Source organism: Echiichthys vipera, assembly GCF_963691815.1.
Source record: "Echiichthys vipera genome assembly, chromosome: X".
Lineage (NCBI taxonomy): Eukaryota > Metazoa > Chordata > Actinopteri > Perciformes > Trachinidae > Echiichthys > Echiichthys vipera.
In genome coordinates this window covers 25,995,127-26,011,737 of record NC_139825.1, presented here as the reverse complement: position 1 = coordinate 26,011,737, position 16,611 = coordinate 25,995,127, and the positions used below count along the sequence as shown (strand labels likewise).

General features: G+C 41.6%; 1 protein-coding gene across 1 annotated transcript; it reads left to right on the top strand.

Moving 5' to 3' along the window:
- Positions 1-2,409: 2,409 nt before the first annotated feature.
- On the top strand, positions 2,410-16,021 carry LOC310965063 (protein bicaudal D homolog 2-like). The gene is made up of 8 exons (XM_083938461.1): positions 2,410-2,882; positions 8,675-8,887; positions 9,761-9,913; positions 10,259-10,702; positions 10,980-11,972; positions 12,167-12,318; positions 12,728-12,959; positions 14,814-16,021. The coding sequence occupies exons 1-8, from the start codon at positions 2,643-2,645 to the stop codon at positions 14,814-14,816; spliced, it is 2,430 nt and encodes an 809-aa protein (XP_083794587.1). The 5' UTR covers positions 2,410-2,642; the 3' UTR covers positions 14,817-16,021.
- The last annotated feature ends 590 nt before the right edge of the window (positions 16,022-16,611 follow it).

The window sequence follows — 16,611 nt, the reverse complement described above, 5'->3', positions numbered from 1 at the left end:
TCACACGGAAATATTATAGTGCTAAATAAGCATTATTCTTACAATGAACAAGCGGTTGTTTAGTAGCAGCAGGAAGTTCAAAGCACCTTCTATAAAAAGATGAATGCAAAGTGTAATTAAGTAAAGGAATTAGATGTCCTCGCCGTGATATACGGGTTTATATCACGGCTAACAACCACTCAGATTGCTTGATTCAGGCCATCTGTTTTATAATACACTATAATAATTACTTATTATTCAGCTAGGCTAGTTATTAATTAACCTATCATTAAAATTATTTGAATACATTTGTTAGTGATGAATACAAATTGCATACATATTATTAATCTTTTGCAAACTAACAATAAATTGCTGGTACAAATCCTAACTAAATGATTTTGGAAGTGCGCATACCTCTTCTGTCATAGGGAGGGCCTTTACATCTTCTAGTATGGGCTGGCACATCTGACAGGAAACATACAGAATTAACATTGGTATATTGTCAATGTTGTCTAACAAACAATAGAAAGGGATTAGGGGATTAGTATTTAGCATTTCAAATGACCATGTTATGGTAAAAAAAAGAAAGAAAAGAAAAGGCTAAAGTTCATCTTACCAGATATTATGCCCACAACCTCGAACACTATGGTGAAAAATACAGCAAGAACTGGCGGAATCATGAGTGCTGGAAATTCAACACAAACACGCTTAAGCTGATTTATAACCTTGTACTTACCAAACACAAATAGGCAGGTTTGTTGATAAATTACTTTATTGGAAATTTACATTGTCCCAAGAATATCAAAATGATTTAGTATTTATGAACCTGAATGGTACTTTATTTCTACTTACAACAAAATGGCCTGTAAAGTGCTGTTCCACATCCCAGACCGAAGCAGACTGAATAAAAATGGTAATATTTGTCTGGAATGTTCAGAAGAATTGATTGAAATTAAGAAATGTCTTCTCAGTAAAGATGGGTTTATTTTTGCTGTGTACCACTATAATGTACATACAGTGTTGGTAAAAGTCCTCTTCCATATTCCTGAAAAAGAAACATTATCATGATTTGTTGGTAGAGACAAACAGATCAACACAAATAGCTCGATGAATTAACACAATAACTGGGATTGCCAGATTCACAGAAAAAGATAATGAAAGAAAAAGAGAAGAGCAGGAGAGAGAAAGGGAGAGAGAGAGAGAGAGAGAGAGAGAGAGCTGCAGATATGTATGGTAATAGAATAAAAAAGGCTAATGTATATAGTGAGAGAATGGATTAACATCACTGTTGAAAGACCCTGGGGCCAGGAACACTCACCATCTATGTTCAGCTGCAGGTGAATAACAGACAGGTGTAGCAGAAGCAGCAGGATAATCAAATACAGTGAGACAACTCCCTTAACCCGGTCAAACCACCCAGCCAAGTTTTGTACAGACAGAGGGAACGTCCCAGACAAGAAAGTTTCGCTTTCACATTCACGCGTAGCACTGGGTGGAAAGGGGTTTGTGTATGTGTGTGTTTGTAATTAGTGTTTTATAAATGATTCGTTTGATAACATAAATTAAAAAGTGACTGAATACATTGGTTGAGAAACTGAACTATGTATTTCAAAATATAGTGGAGGTCCTCTGAGAGCCCCCTCAACCCTTACAAAAGGTGCAAAATGGTAGACAACAGAGGCTGCTTATGTATAGGACTCAGATTTTGGTGCTACACCCCTGTCCACATGCATATGTTTTAACACTTTTACAGTTCGTCTTGACTGCTTTTGAAAGTAGGCTCCATGGTTCAGTCATGTATTTGATGTTAGAGTTTGACATCTAGATGAAAAATCTACATTTTTATTTGGCATTACACCAGTATGGATAGTAAACTGTACAGTATACTGGTGTTAACAAGGACAAAAATAATCATTTTGAAATAAAGTGTCAGTCCATGTAATTAAGCTAAAATGCATTTATGTAATTTTTAATTTAATATTTATGGGATTCGTGAATGTACGTCTGACATAATCAGACACCAAGCCCTGGGAGCTTGGGATAGGATTTTAGTTTGCATTTCACAAACTGCACAATTAATCCGTTAATCGGAAAATATTCGACAAATGAGTTGTTGTGAAAATAATAGATTCTTTGCAGCCATTATTATGAATAATTATAAACAAATACATAAAATACAGGCACCTCTCGTTGGTGTAATTGTCGTTTCATTACACAGTCTCAAGATGGCAGTGCTGCACTGAAAGCTTCATTAAGTTAACTCACGTCCAAGCCCCCGCAATGTCTTCTGGGACTTGAAGTCAATGCGGCCGCTGCAGTACGTAGTCCTCGAGACACTGGCTCCGCAGTCAGAACTACATTTCCCTTCACGCTCACGCAGATTTGAATGCCGTGCAGCAGGAGTAGCTTTTTTCCAAGCGATGATCTCAACTGAAGTTTCCTCTGTCAGCTTCACTAAGAGGCTGAAGAAAGTCCTCGAGAATGACAAAAGTGTCGTCTAGGTTGAGCATCTTTGTTGAAGTCTGCGGCGGGAAAAGGCAAAGTGAACTCAACACCATTTAAGTCCCAACAATGCGGCTGAAACAAAGACGGCAGTGATTCGTGAGCTTGTCTTTTTTAGGGCTGGGTCCCGTTACAGTTGTTGAGTCGGCGGCTCCGCCAAGATGTCTATGGAGGAGCAGGAATATCCCGAAGCGGTGCTGGTGACAGAGGCCGGGCCGCAGTGGCTTCAAGTCGAGGTCGAGCGTCTCACCAGGGAGCTCCGTGAGACGACCCATGAGAAGATCCAGGCGGCTGAGTACGGGCTGGCGGTGCTGGAGGAGAAACAGCAGCTCAAGCAGCGATTCGATGAGTTGGAGACAGAATACGAGACGGTCCGACATGAGCTGGATCAGCTGAAGGAGGTAACCTGAGGTCATAGCCACGTTAGTTGTACTGTTAACGTTGCGTTATTTGTATCGGTATGTGGACACACGGCATTTCTAACCTCGCAAATGTTCCGTGAGCAACCACGGTAACGGTCGAGCTGTTGGTGCAGCAACGGTCAACATTCTGTTTTACTAACGGCTTGGAACCTAACGTTAAGCTTTGAACGTGTCAATCAGAACCACACAGTCTGTGATCAGACCCACACAGTCTGTGATCAGAACCACACAGTCTGTAATCAGAACCACACAGTCTGTGATCAGACCCACACAATCTGTGATCAGAACCACAGTCTGTGATCAGACCCACACAGTCTGTGATCAGAACCACACAGTCTGTGATCAGACCCACACAGTCTGTGATCAGAACCACACAGTCTGTGATCAGACCCACACAGTCTGTGATCAGAACGACAGTCTGTAATCAGACCCACACAATCTGTGATCAGAACCACACAGTCTGTGATCAGAACCACAGTCTGTGATCAGAACCACATACGTTATGTAAGTAAAAACACAATCATGGGCCTGGTCCTTTTAAAGCTCAGCTACAACTGGAGCCTATGCCTCCAATTCCACAAAAAGCCAATAAGTGCAAATTGACAAGGTGAAAGTATGGCGGACTAAACATGACTTAAGTCTCAATAAATAAATGTGTAAATAAATACAGAAGTGAATGAATAAATAAATACAGAAATAAATGCATGAATAAATGCTACCTCATTAACATATGGACACATAAATACAGAAAAAAATAAATGTAGGTGTTTAAATAAATGTAAAACATTTATTCATGCATTTATTCACTAATTTATTTCAGCATTTATTTATTTATGGATTATAGATTATGTTGGGGCCCTAGGAAAAAATCACAGGGGTCCCTTGAATCAGTGTTCGCCACCATCATGTAAGAAATAATCAGACGCATCCAAAAACAATAGATTTAAGTTATTTTCAAAGTAGGCTAAGTCATTTTCAAAATATGAATATGAAAATTAAAAAAAAGATGTAATTCAAACATAGTAGTATGAAGAAAAATAAAAAAAACTGAAAGAAAACCATAAATATAAAAACTTTGGTAGAGTCAGGTGGGGTCCCCGTAGTGAGGTCAGGTCTCCTACTGTCATTGCAAACCTTTGCACATTGTCACTGCTGTAGTTTAAAGTTTGTCAGCCTGGACTGGGTCCCCAAGTAGTTGCCAGTCTTGCCTGCTGCCAAGCGACGCCTCTGCTTGCTCGTACTTGCTCTTGGTATGTAAGGTTGCAGCCTTCATATCAGTCGTGTGCAGCTGCAGCAGTATGTCAAATTTAGATGCCTATGTGGCCAACTTGCTGTTCATTTTTGGCGTTTAAAAGTAACAGGAAGGGTCAGGCTGTTTACTTGTTTTGGTAAAAGTGAATCCTGAGAAAGATAAAATCTCTTTATCTAATATCTCTCCTATCCTGATGTCCTTTAATTAATTTATCCTGCTCTTTGGAGAGGCACTTCTAATAACCCACAACTAAAAAAGTGCTAGCCTCTGATTTCCCGGAATTTCTTCAATTCACATGATGGCACAGAGGCTTTCATTTGTCATAACCAAATTCCGCTTAAAATGTTATGACTTTAAAACCAAATCTCCTTTCACATCCATTATAAGACTCCACCATGATAGTCTGTCACATCACCCAATGATTTTTTAAAGGTATGATTTGAATTTTTGGGTTGACCATTTGGAGCCAAAAATTTTGAAATTAGAGAATGAGGAAGAGCCTAGGCAAACGTGAGGTTGGATGGGAAAAGCAGCAACCACCGCAGCTGAATTTGAACTTAAGAGACACATTCAGACACTTGTTAGTCAAGGACAAATGGCTTAACACATTTTGCTTTAATGATTATTAAAATCCCTACAGCAGACACAAGAAGAAGCAACTTTAGCTACTGAGGTCCAAACTTGAAAAATCTGACTGTATTAAAGAGAGAAGTCTGGGTTTTCCAATCTGTTCAGTATAGTCAGAGTCTTGCAGCCAATTTAACCTTTTTAGAGGAACTGCGTCCTTATGCACTTCCACATTCGCTTCAACACTCACAAGTTGTGGTACCCACATATTATCGACTTTACGTCCATCGCTCACTCCTTTATGATTAAGTGTATTTGGGACATTTCATTGTTTGGTTTTACACAGTAAACCACAAATGCATTATATTTACTTTTGCAGGCAACTGCTCTTATAGTAAACACGATAGGTTCAGATAGAAGTCAGTCTCAAACAAAAAACAACAACATAAGTGCAATGTTTCATCACAAGCGTTACTACATTCATCTTAATAGTCAACTTTTTAATTAGGGTTGCAACTGATTCTTTTATTATTATTATTATTATTATTATTACCATTTAATCAGCATTTTATTTCCTCCACGATTCTTTTGATGTATGACATGACAGATGCCTGTTATACTTTCCCACAGCTTCCAGGTTGCTTATTTTATTCAACCAACAGCCGAGACCATAAACATAATCATGCTACACTGTCATATGACAAAGAAAAGCATCAAATCCTGTGTCAAATGAACATTTGGCATTTTATTGACAAATTAGTTGACTAATTGTTCCAGCTTTACTTCCTATTAATAAATGACAACCCTGACTCACTTGAGTCATCACAGGATGAGTTTCAATGACTTCTCAGTTGTGTGTTAATGCTTAATAGATCCCAGTCACTAATGTGACTCATTGGTGTAGTCATTGTCTTGGTATCTCATGATTCTTACGGTTGCTCCTCTCTTTAGTAGAGTCTGTCATCAGATTGACTGTCCACTGCTTATCACACATATCCGTTTGTTTGACTGAAAACTGTTGGGGTTTGATGCTGTGGAAAGAGAGCTACAGCTCTGGTGGGTTTCAGGACTTTCTTAGACAGTAGTTATACGTCACCAGTTTGGCTCTGTGTCAGAACTTATTGGCTGGATGTCCACAAGCCTTTAAGTCAGATGGCTGTGGGAATCTGACATTAACCTGTTCATTCTATTTAGACTATTATTCTCCGTCAGTACTCTGCTGTTTCCCAGTATCTTGTGATTATCGTGGTCCAAAGTCATAAACAATAAACTCTTAGTTAAATATATATGAAGTAGATGTAAGAATACAGGTAAAATAAAAATGAAATCAGATAAGTTAAATGTAGAGGAAATGTATAAGATATAATATGTATGACTGTATACGACAGAAATGAGCAGTAAGATTAAATAATTGCCCTTAAGTGGTGGATAAAGTTATTGCACAAAGAATATAAGTGTCCAGGTGTGTAAGAGTAGATTATTAATGTTACAGTAAGTGGCTCCCACTCCTTCTGTCCTCTTTATTTCCTCCTCCCCCCGAGTGAGGAGTTGTAGAGGACGATGGCCTGAGGGACAAAGGAGTTCTTGAGCCTGTTGGTCCTACACTTGGGCAGGAGCAGCCTTCCACTGAACAGGCTCCTCTGGGTGCTGAAGATGGTGTGCAGGGGGTGGCTGCCATTGTCCATAATGTCCAGCAGTTTGTCCAGGGTCCTCCTCTCTGCCACCGTCACCAGTTTCATGCCGATCACAGAGCCGGCCTGTCTGATCAGTTTATCCAGTCTTGAGGTGTCCTTCTTGGATATGCTGCCCCCCCCCCCCCCCAGCACACCACAGTGTAGAAGAGGACACTGGTGACCACAGACTGGTAAAACATCCACAGCAGTTTGCTGCAGATGTTGAATTACCGCAGTCTCCTCAGGAAGTACAACCTGCTTTATGTCTTCCTGTGCAGGTGGCTGGTGTGTGTTGTCCAGTCCAGTTTATTGTCCAGCCACAGCCAGAGGTTTTTGAGTCCACAGCCTCCACCTCAGCTCCCTCTAGCAGGACTGGTGGCGGTCTTGGTCTGGACCTCCCAAAATCAATGACCAGCTCCTTTGTCTTGGAGATGTTGAGCTGTGGGTGGTTAGTGTGGCACCAGAGAGCAAAGCCCCCCACCAGACTCCGATACTCCTCCTCTCTGTCACCCCTGATACATCCCACGATGGCTGTGTCATCAGCGTATTTCTGTATGTGACACAGCTTCGAGTTGTAGCAGAAGACTGAGGTGTACAGGGTGAAGAGATGAGAGGCCAGCAATGTTCCCTGAGGGGCTCCTATGCTGCTGACCACAGTGTCAGATGTGGTGTCCTTCAGCCTGACGTACTGTGGCCTGTCAGTGAGGTAGTCTCTGACCCAGTCAGGGGTCCACTCCCACCCTTCTCAGTTTGTCCTGAAGTATAGGGGGCTGGATGGTGTTAAAGGCACTGGAGAAGTCCAAGAAGAGAATCCTTGCTGTGCTGCTTCCCTTATCCAGATGGGAGTGGGCTCGGTGCAGCATGTAGAGGATGGCAACCACCACACCAACATCTGCGCAAACTGCAGTTGGTCCTGGGCATGTTGTACCTGGGGTCTAAGGTGGCTGAGGAAGAGCCGCTCCAATGTCTTCATCAGGTGTGAAGTGAGTGCCACTGGTCGGAAGTAATTCAGCTCGCTGGGCCTGTTCCTCTTGGGAACCGGAACGATGCAGGATGTTCATCCAAAGGGTAGGCACTCCCCCTAGCTACAGGTTAAGGTTGAAGATCCGTTTAAGTGGTTCCCCGGTTCTGCAGCGCAGGTCTTCAGTAGTCTCGGACACACTTTATCAGGGCCTGCTGGATCGGAACCTGGACTGAGGTGATGTGGGGAAGGGATTGTGTTGAGGTGGAGGAGGAGGAGGTAGTTGTGGTGTCAGGGGGAGGTGTGTAGTGGGAAGAAGGAGAGATGGCTGCAGTGGGGGTGGGGGGGACAAGGGCTGAGTAAACCTGTTGAAGAAGTCATTCAGCTCATTCGCCCTCTACATTGTCCCCTCTGTAGCTCTGGTCTTTGTGTTGTGACCTGTGATGGTCCTCACACCTTCCCAGACCTCTCTCATGTTGTTCTCATGTCATTTTCAAAAATTGCACAACAGTAGGATCAATGGCAATTGTCTAAAGACCTCACCGATGACCACAATATGTTATTAGGTTCCGTGAGAATAAAAATGTGACTCTCAGTATGTATGTTTTTTTTGCCCTGAATTAACATATAAGGGAGTGCTCACTCCCAGGCTGTGTACCATTTTCAAACAAGCTTTGTAAATCAATTGGTCTATTTGTGAATAAGGTAAGAAAAGTTTTGCAAAGATGTGAATTGTCAGAGCTTCACTGAGGTAATTCATAGTTTGTGATCGACTGCTGTATATGTGAACCAGGCTTGTAACAATGCTTTTGTTACTATTTTTATATGCAGAAAAGAGCAGTGACATTAATGCGTGTGGCACACGGAAATGTATGCAGCACAACTTTTTATTGAAATGTATTATGTTTACATATTTTCAACATTCAATTGTAAAATCAAATTTGTTTTTTCTCAACTTAGATTTCCAAGACAGACCAAACTCTTCAGCCTCTAGCTGCCTCCAACTTTCAAATGTATGCAGTTCAAATGCAATTAGTCCTTCAATGATCTCTACATTTCATGCTCTTTTAGATGAACATCATGACAAAAATGTAGCAGCAGAGTGACACAGTACTTGTGAGTTGAATGGTGTTCTCTAACACAGTAGGTGGACAGGCAGCCTGAATAAACAGTTTGGGTAAGAGAATGCTTACCTATCCCCAGTGGTTATTCTGGTCATACTTGTGTTTCTGTGTGCATGTATGTTTTAAGTAGCTAGCTATTAATCCTTGATCAAAGTAGTTTTCCCTGATGTTTATTCTTTTTTTTCTGTCCCCAGGCCTTTGGGCAAGCTTACTCAGCCCACAGGAAGGTGGCAGCAGATGGGGAAAGCAGGGAAGAGTCATTGATCCTGGAGTCTGCCAGTAAGGAGGCTCTGTACCAGCAGAAGGTCCTAGACTTGCAGAATGACCTCCGACAGGCGAAAACCTCCCTCACCAGCGTAAAAGCTGAAAACGACCGCCTATCGTCCATTGCCCTGGAGATGAGAGAGGTGATCGTGTAATTCTACAAATACTAAAATGAAAATTCACGACATACATTTGAATAACATCATATTTCAATCATCCTAATGTATGAAGAACATAAATTGCATCTCATAATGTCTTTGTTAAATTAGTGGGCATTCTCTCTATGAAGTCAGTATGTACCAGTACTGGGTAGATCTTTCTTTTATGTACCTTTAATATGTTAACCTCAAATTACTCCCTGGACGTTGTTGACACACAGATCCACCATTTATGTCTGTGGTGTGTTATGTGTTTCTATACAAGACTTTTGTGTTGTAAAACTATGAAAATATTTTTCCTAAATCAAATCATTTTTTTTGTTAGTGCTAAAATTGGGATTAGTTTATTGGAGAGCCATGTAACTTTTACGTTTAAAATGGTATGCGATGTATTCAGTGAAAATTAAAATGGTATTAAAGAGAAGGTTAGGCTAACTGAAGTTTAGACTGACACGGAGACGAGACCAACACTTAGTTTTCAGGGAGAGGGCTGAAGTTTCTGCTTATAGTGGGGGGAGGGTCAGTTAGCAGGATTGCCGTGAAACCGGCAGGAAAGATGATGTAATGGTCTACTGTGAGTGACACAAAGGATGTCCTCCGCCTGCGCTCTCTGTAGCATGGATTGGTAAGTGGACCATGTCCTCCTTCTGTCATTCCATATCTCCTTCCAAAGTCTTGCCCCTGTGGTATGTGAAACATGCTGATATACTGACCCTCATTTCACTTGACCAGACAGTCTCAAGGAAGTAGTTTGCGCCACCTGGGTGGGTTTTCACTCAATCAAAGACAGTGAGCATTTATCTTTAGTTAGTTTATCCTCATGCAGCCTTCTATAACATGTCAACCCCCCGTCTGCAGAATTCAGAGCTGGCAGAGCTGCAGCGAGGTCAGCTGCGTGATGACATGAGAGAGTACAAGGTGCGGGAGGCTCGTCTGATGCAGGACTACAGCGAGCTGGAGGACGAGAACATCTCCCTGCAGAAACAAGTGTCTGTGTTGAGACAGAACCAGGTGAGACAAAGAAGACACAACAGGATGCTCACTTTGTAAGACATCTTGAACTGGGTGAAAACCATGGAAAATTGTGTTTTTCCTGCTTAACCACCTAACCAGATATATTATTGGTTTGTAGGTTGTAAGTAAGTGAAAGGGCAAGACATTTAAGACATGTCACCTCACCAAAACCTTTGACGTTTCCTTTAATTTAAAATGCGAGTCAAAAAAATAATTTAAGGTTTTGTTTTATGCTCATTTTGGACAATATTAGGCACCCTGGCATAATAACAATACTAAAGTTAGAACAAATCAAGTAAAATTGTAAACTGTTTTTATTTATATTTTTGACCATCTACCAAGGTGGAATTTGAAGGTCTAAAGCACGAGATCCGCCGTCTGGAGGAGGACTCCCAGTGCCTACACAGCCAGCTAGAGGAAGCCATGCGTCTGAGAGAAATCGCTGAGCGACAGCTGACGGAGGCCTTAGAAACAATTAAGATTGAGCGTGAGCAGAAGGCCACTCTCCGCAAGGAGCTCTCGCACTATATGACCATTGGCAGCTCTGTGTACAGCGGCTCTTTCAACATCTCCATCGACAACCTAAAACTCCACGACGATTCCTCCTGTTTCACTGATCCCGACAACGATGATCTAATCAGGGGCTTTGAAAACGGCTTGGCCAAGACAGGTGAAGGTGACGTGAAAAGAGGAGAGGCTTTCAAGCCCGCTCCAAGCCTGGTGGATGACCTCCTGAGTGAACTCAACATCTCTGAGATCCAGAAACTTAAACAACAGCTTATGCAGGTAAGAAGCCTGTGAGATGCATTTTCACATTAATTATATGTGTATATTTTATGTGTTTATTTGTTGAATTTGAATAGAGAAACTGTTCTGACTTAGACTATAATTGGACAAGGGCTGTTGCTGATCAGGTGGTGTACAGTTAACCAGTAAAGTAATTCTTACCTTTGTTGCATGCGTCAGTTAGAGCACTCAATTCTAAGATTACAGACGAACAGTTTAAAAATGCCAGACAGGTAAGAATTGCTTTAATTTACAAATCCTTTATTTTTATGTTTAGGTGGAGCGGGAGAAAGTGGCCCTGCTCAACTCTCTCCAGGAGAACCAGAAGCACCTGGAACAGGCCTATGGAACTGTGTCCGAGCAAAAGGAAACTGTCAACAGGCTGACCGAGAACCTCACTGCAATGAGGAAACTTCAGGCCAGCAAGGAGCGCCAGTCGGCCCTTGACAGTGAAAAAGACAGGGACAGCCACGATGACGGAGACTACTACGAGTTGGACATCAACGGGCCCGAGATCCTGCAGTGTAAATACACCGTGGCGGTGTCTGAAGCCGGGGAGCTTAGGCAGGAGCTGAAGACTCTGAGGACACAGTATGAGGAGTGTCGAACACAGTACGAGGACGAGCGAGCACGGCTGGATAACGACGTACACGAGCTGAGGTCAAAGTTGGCGTCCCTGGAGAAGACCAGCCAAGCAGATAAAGCGGAGGTGGCTCGTCTGGAGAAGGAGCTTCGTCTGGTCAGCGAGGCTGCAGGAGAATCACTTGGCAGCCTTAACGTGGCACAGGATGAGCTCATAGCTTTCAGCGAAGAGCTAGCCAACCTCTACAACCATGTGTGCATGTGCAACAATGAGACCCCTAACCGTGTCATGCTTGACTACTACAAGGAAGGCAAGGCCATAGTAAGAAAGGGGCATGAAGGGAAGGAGCACCAGTCTTCCATACTTCTCACTAACGGGCTGATTACTGAGACTGAACCTGGAAATTTCAGCAGCACCACAGTTAACCCAACCCCACTGCAGCGGCCAGAGCCCATGGCCGTCTATAACCTTGTAGCCATCATCAGGGACCAGATCCGCCACCTGCAGCAGGCAGTGGACCGCACCACAGAGCTGTCCCGTCAGAGACTTGCCAACGTGGAGCTGAGCACTGTGGCAGACAAGGACAAAGAGGCTTGCATGGGAGAGATCCTCAAACTCAAGTCCCTGCTCAGCACCAAAAGGGAACAGATCGCCACTCTCCGAGCCGTGCTCAAGGCCAACAAACAGGTCAGAAGAGTGTTTCTGTGTGCATATCTGCTGAGCGTTTCTCAGAGGAAGGATGTTCATTGTTTCTCAAACTGACAAGTACAACAGAAAGGGATAATAGTCTTGAGCTAAAAATAACCACTGAGTTTAGACTTTACGAAAGTGAGTGAATGAATAGTGAATGAATAGTTATATAAGATCTTGTTTCCTTTCAGACGGCAGAGGGTGCTCTGGCCAACCTGAAGAGCAAGTACGAGAGCGAGAAGGCCATGGTGACTGAGACAATAATGAAGCTCCGCAATGAACTCAAGGCTCTGAAAGAGGATGCTGCAACGTTCTCTTCACTTCGAGCCATGTTTGCCACAAGGTATGATTATACATAATCACTGGTTTACATTTCATTCCTGACAAATATGAAATGAACCATCATGTGGTCCAGGGCTCACACCATAATGTATGACAAAACATGAATGATATTTCTTTATATCCTTCTAATTCTGCCTCTTTTCAGCATCTTTTCTAAATAATGTTAGTTCTTATTCTGTCCAGCTATTTTATGTCAATGAGAAAAGACACAAAGCATTGTGGGAACAGTCTGATGTAATACTCGTCATCCCATCTGGAAAATGCTGTCTAGGGGAATGGAGAAAACATGTGATGGCACTAGCAGAAGTTCCCAGGCAAATTGCTCCACCTGCTGGAAATAATGCGTATCTCTTGACCCCCCCCCCCCCCCCGCTCTTTTGCCCTCCGCATCTCTTGTCTCTTCCCCTCAGGTGCGATGAGTATGTGACCCAGCTGGATGACATGCAGAGGCAGCTGGTCGCTGCTGAGGATGAGAAGAAGACCTTGAATTCTCTATTACGTATGGCCATCCAGCAGAAACTGGCCTTAACACAGCGCCTGGAGGATCTGGAGTTTGACCACGAGCAGGCTCGCCGCAGCAGTGCCACAGCAGTGGGAGGCAAGGGCAAAACAAAGGTCAAGGGAGCTTCTTCCAGCCATCATGTAAGTCTGAACTGTGCTGCAGAACTAGTCACCCAAGCATCAGTGGAAGCCTTGGGTACTTCTTTAAAACTTATGGTGGCCTTTTTAAACGTCTATATCTATATATCTATATATATTCTAACACTACAATCTCTGTTTTAGAGCCATTGCACCTCTTAACACAATACATGGCATTCTAGTATTATAACTACTTGTACTGTTAACATACAAACATGTTTTTTTTGTAGTATACAAACAATTATACTCTGAATTTGAAGAAATATACAGACTATATACACAATGAAGGCACAGATCTCCTGAGCTTGGTGTATAAGTCTTATTTTCTGTGGGATATTTATATCATTATTTGGCCAGAGAACCACATGAAACTGGAAACCTGCGTGCTAATTTTAATTCAACTGACTTCACTTCTCACTGATGAATATAAGCAGGTATAATTTGTCATGGAAAGTACCAAGCTTTCATCCCTGTTTGAGTTCTATGGCATGTTCATGTGACAGCGAGTTGTTTGGTGGGAGGAAATTCTAGCCTGAAAACCATATCTGGAGAGGTTTTATCATATTATTTTTTCATAACATTCGGTATTATTTTCTCCCTATTTTCCAGCATATATGCTATTTACCTGGTTACTTCTGTAGAGACGTTAATTTATATGTAATCTCAGTTCATAATACAACTTTTTTCTTTCTCCCACTGGTACAAAACAGCTTGTGAGATATCACTAAAGATGAAATGCTACCACTGTGAATCTTTTATGTATGTAGGTTAAATACCAATATTATTTTGTAAGACATAAGATATTGTTCTCTATTTTCTGTATCAAATGAATTTGTTTATGTCAGCATACAAAAGCAATTCAAGAGCAGAATTATTTGAAATTGTCTTTTCAATGCCACCTTTGTGATCAGATATGCATGATCGAAACTCTGTGTGAAATAGGTGCATTCAAGATTAGACTTGGTGCTAGAGAGAGCCTTTTGCTTTTATTTAACATTTAGTTAATTTTTTTAATGGTGGCAGGGCCCGTACATTACGCGAGAGCGAATACAGCGTGTCTCAACTGTGCTCCAGATCTTTATTTTTAATGAAGAATAGCTGCTAACAAAGCTCCGCTAATTTGGTGATGAACACATTTCATTTCTTAGAATTTCTTCAAAATAAAGTGCCCTGTTATTTTGATTTTTGAATAGCTTTGATATTGAAGCGGCAAAATCTGGCAATGATGGGTTTTCATCAGCAGTAACTTCACACAACTTCTAAAGCATACAGCTGAAGGTGAACATGAAACAGTAAAATAAAGCGGATATCTGAAAGTACAAATGGGGACTCAAGAGAGATACTTAACATGCAGAAAGACTCATTTCAGAAACTAGCACCGGTTCCCTCTGCTCTCGCTCAGAAGAGAATCTCCCGTGTGGGTGGGAGAGGACGCAGGCACGACCTACATTCAATAGGATTGTCCAGAAGGTGTCCTCATGGTGTCCACACCTCACTGAGATCCAAACTCCATGTGAGCCAGGGGCCAACTCTGCATGTGTTCTGGATGATCTGATCGCAAGCCAGACCTGATAGCCTAGCGTACAGAGTCGACAGTTACTGCGTCCAGGCATGTTAAGGTGACAACGGTGGCATTTAAAAGACAAAGTGTGCCCAAGGCCTAAAATTCCCTTTGTAGTATCAGTGACTCACTATTGAAGCCTGCATGTGCCTCAGTCTTACACTTCCTGCTTCCATCTAACTTTCCTAACTGCTACCAGTCATTATTAATCCTCACCTCAGTAATTCAGTGTAAATGTTATCAATCAATCAGCAAATAATTGAATGTGATTTTTCTTTCTATCTTTCCATTTGCAGTAAATCTTTCATGCCAAGTGTCCTTAAGGAGATCCTTCAGAGTGTCTGTGACGGTTGCCAGTCACCTGGTTCCTTCCCTTTCTAATCAAGGTCCAAATCATGTTGTCGCTAACACAAGAACACATCCAACAGTATTTTTTGCCAAGGGCCTTGTTTTAAAGTGCCAAAACAAGCATGTCACATTCGGTCGAACATTTCGACTGCAGAAAAAAAGACGCAGCCAACTACAGTTCTTCAGTCTTCCAACAATATCCACCACAATATTATTATTATTATTGAACCAGAGGAAGAATCAAGATGGGGGTTTTGCGGATTACTCATTGCCTGTGTTACTCTGACTGCACTTTTTGTTTTACTTATTTGCTCTTAGGTGATTCCTCTTTCTTTCTAAAAATCATACTAATGTTTCAAGCATTATCCAATGTTTTTACCTGATGTGCAAGTTTACTCTTCAGATTCCTGGTGACATTTTCAAGCGATTCAACATATTTTGTCACTATTTATGTCATAGCAACACATTCTGAGATTATGTGATGATTCTTTTACGACCAGAACCTTTAACTCACTGGTTGAAATCCAACAAAAGATTATATATACACTTTTCTGCATCAATTATTTCCCTTTCTGCCTTAAATGTATGGGTGCCTTTCTGACAGCCCGTAGAAACACATTTCTCTTGTTTAGCTCATAAAATGAATAATGCAATATATTATTTTCACTACATGATCGTGCAAATATGGAGCTTCAATTTCAGGGTCTGACTAGATTTTGTGTAGTTGGGCTCCTCCTTTGTATACATGTCACAGCTGTTACAAATTCAAGTATTAATGCAATGCTTATTTAAAGATTTCTAAGTTAAGGTCAGATGTTAATAGTATTCATAAACTGTGTTCATGAAGGAGAGTTTTTATTTGTAATTGTTTTAATACAACTTTTTTGTAAAGCTTTGAGTCCTAAAACCTGCAAATGACAAACCTGCAGTGCCATTTTTTTGTTTTGTTTATACAAAGTGCAATTTGCAAACATGGCAAGAAAAAGAATAACTAAATGTTTATGCTATGGAACGATATTTTACACATTGTTGCTCACATACTTGATCCTAATTGATTTTTTATGTTTTTACTATAATTACAATTGTATTTATTTGACACAGTTTGTTCAGACTACAGGATGTCATCATCCTTTTTGTTTCATAAAGGAGCCAGAGTGGAGGTGGCTGGTCAGAATATAAGAAAGACTGAACTTGTGGTAAAACACTTGTAAAACTCGTAAACTGTGGGCTACTGTCTCTGCTAATAGTTATGGCTGGTGAAGAAATAAATCTAACTTTCACAACAGTGTGACCGTTTTGTTCTTTTTCAATCAAACATAACTACCATTCCAGTCATTTTTGCAATCAATCTATTTTTCTTTCACTTTTGAGGGATAAAAACAGTCATGATTTTTAAGATGTACGAACGTGTCATCAATGTTGATGATTCATATTCGTGCGCATGCGCGAAAGTTGCATTCTGCTTGATACTGCTCCGGACCTTAAGTTCTTTGAGTTCGGCAGAGAGGAGGATGCTGTCCAGGGTCCGGTCCATCCTGGACGATGTCTCCCACCCTCTCTACGACACACTGGCCCAGCAGAAGTCTCCTCGCACCCAGATGCACCACAGAGCGACACAGGAAATCCTTACTGCCTGTGGACATTAAACTATACAACGCATCCCTAGGAGAGTCTGTCACCCTCTCTCTGTAATACGGGCTCAACCACAGACAATCTTCGATCTCGTATATAGTTCACTACTGTAAA